General features: G+C 55.8%; 1 protein-coding gene across 1 annotated transcript in view; it reads right to left on the reverse strand.

Moving 5' to 3' along the window:
* CCM2 (cerebral cavernous malformation 2) overlaps positions 1–85 on the reverse strand; it is a gene marked incomplete at its 3' end in the record, with an annotated part of 5,630 nt that extends 5,545 nt beyond the window's left edge. The window contains exon 1 of the mRNA XM_010161497.1: positions 74–85. Within this exon, the coding sequence (XP_010159799.1) occupies positions 74–85 (12 nt within the window). The remainder of the gene's footprint in view (positions 1–73) is intronic.
* Positions 86–6,692: the final 6,607 nt, after the last annotated feature.

Consider the following 6,692-nt stretch of genomic DNA (forward strand, 5'->3'; position numbering starts at 1 on the left):
AGGCGTCGCCCGGCATGACGCGACGCGGAACAGCTTCCGCGTTTCTGGGAGCCGATTTAAACCCAGCTCCTACCTCGTTCTCCATGGAAGGAACCGGCTACGGGGCGCAGAACCACAGGGTGCCGGCGTAGCTCACCCAAAGCACCTCCCGGGCTGGGGGGAAGAGACGCTGCCACCCTCGTTTCGGGGGGTTTCCGAAGCTCACGGCCCGCGGCGAAGGGCTGGCAAACCCCTGAGCGCTCATTCGCCCGCCGGCGCGCAGCCAGGAAGCGCACAAACCGCAGTTTCCTTCTGTTCCACGCAACAACGGCGACAAAACGAAGCCGTTGGTTACGCATCGACACGGTTTCGGTGGCAACGGGGCCGGGTGCAAGGCGAGGAGGGTCGCCAAAGCCCGCTTGGCAAAACTCCGTGCCATGCCCGGCTCCAGGCCATGGCGTTCCCACCTCCTGAACCACTAAAAAACCTTGGAAACTCCCCAGAATCCTTTGCTGCTACGGCCCGGACTCGCACCCAGCAGCACCTAGGATGGAAATATCCCCGGCCACGGGAGTCTTTGACCCTGGTTTCTCCGTGGGATTCAGAGATTTGTTCTCCAAGGTCCAACAACACTAGTGAGACTTGAAGTGTTTTTAGGGCCTGTATTTTGAGCCCTTAAGTTTCCTGCTCACGTCAGACATCAACTCAGGCATCCAAGCAAAGCTTGGGAATGAGGTTAAGAGCTCCCTGCCCGAGCCAAGGCCTCCCAGGAGGCACCTGAGGAGACGAAGTGTTGAAGCGAGCCCGCAGGCCGGGCTCAGAGGATTCAGGAAAACCAACGGCTCGTTACACAGACGGAGAATCAAATGGAAAAGGAGAAGGTGGCGATTTCTCCAACGGAATCTTCCCGTTGAGTGGAGGTTGGTTGGAGAGGCAGCATGGGAAGACCGGCTGGGCTGGCCACCACACGCAGGTTCTCACCGTGGGATGCGAACAAAGCCCTCCGGCATGCTGCCTGGTTAGGATGTCTGGGAAGAAGGATCCCATTTCTCCATAAAACTCATAAAAGTCTGATTTGTTCCCCGCTCCATCCTCGCCCACGATTTCAAGCCCTGAAGGTCCCTGGGGTGTCCAGTCTGGAGACACATTCTGCAGTAGAACAACCTGAGCTGCAAATAAGCCAGTGGATGGGGATGGGCTCGGCCAAAAATCCCATCCCAGCTCCAGGGGAGCAGGCAGGAGCTGCCCCAAGCTCCTCCTCACACCCTCCGCTTGCTTCCCAAAAGCATTTATGTCTTGACATTGGGACATGAGGCGAGGAAGGCGTCACGTGAGCCAGGTGGCTCCTCGGGGCCTCCTGCTGCCAACGGCTCCGAAATTCAGGAGGAAAGCAGGCATTTCATCTGCTTAACGAGGCATTAAAGACTTGGGTTTATCCTGCCAGGCCGTTCCGGCAGGGAAAGGCATGCCACAGGGCAGAGGAGGTGGCTCAGTGAAGAGCGGATGGGCTTTGGGTGGATGTTTTGGGGAGACACGGCTCACCCGACACACGTTCGCTGTTCTTGAATGAGGAACTGGGGTGGAGCGTGCCCCACCAGCACCCCCAAAACCCCACGAGGGCCAGGGCGCATGGCTCTGCTGAGTTCCAGACACTCCCAGCCACAGCCAGCCCTTCCTCAGAGTCAGGGGCCCAGTTGGAAGAGGCCCTGTTGGCCAAGCCGCCCGCTGCTGCCCCAAATTCACAGGAATAGGACAAATATTCAGGAAAAAGCCTTTGAGATGAGCCTTAGCCTGGAGCTAAGCCCTCCAGCCGAAGCTGGACACGGCCACGAGCTGCTGGGAGAGAAACAGAGACACTGCCCAGGCTGGAGAACCCCTCACCAGCCCGAGTTTGCATCCACATCCGGGTGATTCGTCCCTCTGACGCCGTTTCTGGTGTCCGAGGCCTCCGGCTGCATTAGGACTTGCCAGCAGCTCTTGAGAGACCAGCCACCGCTGCAGTGCAAGACTGGAATCAGTTTGTGTCCGTTGCCTTTTGTCCCGACGCTGGTAAGAGTCCGGATCCTCTCAGATCCCTGGAAGGGCTGGCACTGCTCGCCACAGCAGAACCCGGTTATATCCCGCTGCGTGGAAAGCCCCAGGTGTGGGGCAGGGTGTTAAGCCAGGTCCAATCTCAGGGAAGACAGCCTGACGCACCCTCAAACCCTCAGGATGCTGTTCAGGAATGAAACTCCACGCTCCCCCCTTCCCTGAAAAGCTCTCGAGGTGACGGGATGGGAATAGTTAAATCGAGGGGGTTTGCAATGTCATTAATACCCCAGTAAAGCGCTCGCATCTCTCCGCGCTCCCCCAGCACCTCGCGACAGAGATTTCAAAAAACGCATTTTATTTGGTGCCCCAAATAAGCAGCCCCCAGCCTGCGGTGACAGGACGGGGGGGGCTCGTCTAAGCACAGCCGTTCCCAGTCCCAACAGAGGTGGGATGGGCACCTCCCCCTTGCTTCCGGGAAAAATCGGGGTCCCTTGGATGATCAGCAGCCCCCACATCATTGGGGTTTGCTCACCCAGCCCCCAGCCAGCAGCACATCCCATCCCTGGCTCCCACTTGGCTTTAGAAATCCGAAAAAAGCCATTTCTGGGAAAAGGGAGGGGTTAAACTTCATTGAGATTGTTGTTATTCCAGCTGGAGTGTGGGATAATTTGTTGGGCTGCTTTTACTCACTTGTATCCGTCCAAAAATCAAGGAGGTCTTGGACAGCCCCTTTAGATTCAACCCTTTGAGCTGAACACAAAGGAGTAAGAGCATCCCTTCTCCCCCTCTCCTTGGGATCTGGAAAGAGCTTCCTAATCCACTCAGGGGATTACCTCAAATGGAAATTTGTAAAGCTAATTCGCCCCCGGCACGTCTGCACGGAGATTAAGGGCGACGGAGCTCACAGCCACACAACTGTGGCTGCTGGCCAGCGCTGCGTCCCAAATCCCGTTATCCTGTTCCGAAAGGGGCAGAGGGAAAAGCCAGAGCGCTCTCCCAGGGAGCCGCCGGCAGGCCCAGGCTACGTTTCCGAGCGGATGGGAAAGGCAACCTCGAAGGCAGCGAGGGTGCGACGGCTGAGCGCGGCGGAGGAAGCGTCGGCACAAAGGGAGCGCGTGATGCGGCAGCGGGGGGGACAATGAAACGTGGGACAGCTTACTGCCGGCGCAGGAAGCGAGGAACAGGGCCACGGCGGCGTGTGTGGAAGGACACGAAGTCATGGGAGGCGCCTGCAACGATAAAACGTGAAACCGAGCAAGAAAAAAAAAACCCACACATTCAGCACGTTTAGAGAAGTTTTGGCTGTTCAGAAACGAATTCCAACCAGGCTCCAGCGATACCACGAGCACATGGGCTCTGTGGGCTTGGGCTTGGCTTAAACCTGGGCTAGGCCCCGCAGCACCGGCCTCCAGCTCCATGAGCAGAGGGGAGGAGACCTGGGAATCATGGAATGGTTTGGGTTGGGAGGGACCTTAAAGATCATCCAGTTCAAACCCCCCTGCCACGGGCAGGGACACCTTCCATAGCCCAGGTTGCTCCAAGCCTCATCCGGCCTGGCCTTGGACACTCCCAGGGATGGGGCATCCACAGATAGGCATCCACCTATCCCAGTGCTTCACCACCCTCTCCGGGAAGAATTTCTTCCTGATATCTAATCCAAACCTTTCCACTTTCAGTTTAAACCCGTTACGCCTTGTCCTGTCACTACAGGCCCTTGGAAAAAGTCCCCCCCAGCTTCCTTGTAGCCCACTTCCAAAACGACTCTCAGCTCCGTGTCTGCACGTTTCGGAGCGCCTCGCCAGCCAAGCCAGGCTCCAGCCTCCCCGACAGGATTTTCCTCTAAGGCAAGAGGAAAGGAATTTTCCCCTGCTATTTTTAGCAGAGCTTTGTTCCTCCTCCCAAAGAGATTCCGACAGCTCCGGCCCTCCACCCACGGCTTTCATCTCCGGGTGCACAGCCGAGAGACATCTGGAACAAGAGGCCGGAGGCAGAGATGTGTGGGAAGTTTGCTTTGACTCAGCTTAAGAGTTTGGAGTGGATCCTCCGAGCCAGCGGATCCCTCGCAAGAGGGAGGGGAAGGCATCGATAGAGCGCCCGACTGCATCCTGCTCCTCCATGAGCAGTACTCCCTAGGTGAGTCTTCGGCCCAGGTTGATCCGTACCGCAGCGGGAGCAGCTCAGGATCTCATGGAATAACAGCTCCGGGGCTCCATTTAACCTCTTGCTGCCTCTCTTCCACATTTCGGGAACACGCATCTGCAGGGCTGGACAGAACTTAAGCCCAGCTTAAGCGCTAAGCTAAATTGAAGTGCTGCAGACAAGAGAAAAGCAGCCAACACCTTCCTGTTCAGGTGATCCAGGTCCAACACACCCTCTGGGCCTCTCCCCCTTCAACATACGTTGATACTGGGGGATGTCAGTGGTGGGAAACAGCGTTCCGACCCGAACAGCCGGCCAGAGGAGGGTCTCCACGGGCACGGTGTCGGTACCAGCTGAAAGCCCTCACTGCGGTTTGCAGGGAGATCGGCTCACGTGCAGCCTTATTGCACACTTCGGGGGGAAGAGGTGTTGCTTTTCCAGGGTTTCCTGCCAAAATTCAGGGATCAATAAGGTGCCGGAGAGCAGAACCCAAGTGGAGTTTGAACGCGAGAGCTGCCTGGCCACGGGCAAATCCATCCACTTCAGCTCCAGAACCCTGTTTTCCATTTCTGGCTAGAAAATTTCATGGAATCCCAGGATGGTTTGGGTGGGAAGGGACCTTAAAGCCCACCCAGTCCCATCCCCTGCCATGGGCAGGGTCACCTTCCATAGCCCAGGTTGCTCCAAGCCTCATCCGGCCTGGAACACGTGCGGAAAGGTGCTCTGGGAGACAGAGAGAAGCTCAGGAAGAGGCTGGTGACCAAGTCTGCAGACACACACCGGTCAGACAAGACTAAGCAAAGAATTTGAAGGAATTTATGGAAAATAAAGTCTTCCCAATGGTATCAAAGGCAGTAAAAGAAGATAAAGTAGAGCGGAATTGTATGCAAGTCAAACTAGATTTGCAGAGACATTTCAAGAAGTCTCTCATCTCTCTTCTGAAGATCTGGGCTTACCAGATATTCCCCACATCCTCACCCAGCCCGACCAGATATTCCCCACACCCTCACCCGGCCCAGCTCCTGGGTTTAGCCACCACAAAGTGCCGCCGGCACGAACCCCAGGAGCCGTTTGGAAGTGACACGGAGAGGAGCCACACCGCAAGAAACCGCTCTCGGGCAGAGGCGAGAGGCCAGGGCAAGAGCCTTTCCCTGGCTCAGCCGCAGCCAGAACGGCCCCAAAAATGCTCCGTAACCATGGTTGTTCCCCACGGGAGGGGCAGGATCAGTTGGGTGCCACCAGATGAGGCGATACCTGAAGGATGCTGATGGTTCGGGGGGGGGCAAAGCCTCCTGACCTCGGCACAGCAAGCTCAGAGCCAGCCAGGGGCAGAGCCCAAAGCCCACACCGCTCAGTCTGGCTCCCGACATTCCCTCTGTTCTGAGCCAACTGCTCTGGAATATTTATTTACTTAAAGTTTTGCCAAGACTTTAAGAAAACAGCAATTTAGGAATCCTTTTGCCATTGGAATTCAACTGCAGAGAGGGAATTGGAGCTCTCCTTACACACCCTGCAGACAGATCAGACGGGCTCTGACCTCCAGCAATGAGCTTGGCATTTCCATCCACTTCCACAAATCCCTTCGCTGCTTTCCTGCCAAAATTCATTTGTTTCTGATTTTTTTTTTTTTTAATTTATTTACAGTGCTTTCTGCCCTGTAAATAGAGGGAATGACCCACCTGAGACAGCAGCTGCCCCCAGCCTGCGAAGGGCAGGTCGGGGACGATCCAGACTTCCCATTTCTGGATCTGGACGATCCAGACTTCTGGGTTCAGCCACCCAGAACGGCGTTAAGGAAATCACACGAGGTCCCTTGCGCTGCAGAGTGTAACTAATCCCATTTATTTCATCCCTTCCTTCTCCTTTTACCTGTCCTTATAGCACAGTAAGAGTTGGTGGCAGCAGCACTGGCCATCCTGGTGTCATTTTACAGATGTTTGCCTTCCCTTGGAAATGCTAACAGAGCGGATGCACGGAATTTTGGTTATCCTACTTTGTCTCCAGGGAAATCTTAAAAGCAAGGTATGAAAATAAAGATTAAGGCAGCTGTAACTGAGATAAAGAATGTAAACCAAATTTAAAATCCACACATCAGGCTCACTCCGCTGCCTGGGATGTCCTTCACCAGTGGCCGGGCTGGTCCCGTCGGCACCAAGACTCCTGGTTCCTGGCGCGGAGGAAAGGGCAGCCCTGAGCTGTACGTTGTTCAGCTGGGAGAAAGAAGCTATTTATAGAGCAGAGGGTCTGACTCCTGGCAGAAATGGGTACAGGAACTCCACAGGCAGAGTGACTGAGTGCCCTCAAGCTCCTTCATCCAGAGTATCCCAGTTTAAATCCCATTTCTGACTCATACGGTTGGGCAATTCCAGAGATCAGCAGGACTCACAGAGGGAATTTGCCAGGCTGCACAGACCATGCCTCCAGCACATCCTGTGATGCTGTCAGCCCGTCACAGGATGGTTTGGGTGGGAAGGGACCTCAAAGCCCACCCAGTGCCCCCCCCTGCCACGGGCTGGGACCCCTTCCATAGCCCAGGTTGGTCC

This window comes from Eurypyga helias, unplaced genomic scaffold (genome assembly GCF_000690775.1).
Source record: "Eurypyga helias isolate BGI_N326 unplaced genomic scaffold, ASM69077v1 scaffold9761, whole genome shotgun sequence".
In the NCBI taxonomy this organism is placed as follows: domain Eukaryota; kingdom Metazoa; phylum Chordata; class Aves; order Eurypygiformes; family Eurypygidae; genus Eurypyga; species Eurypyga helias.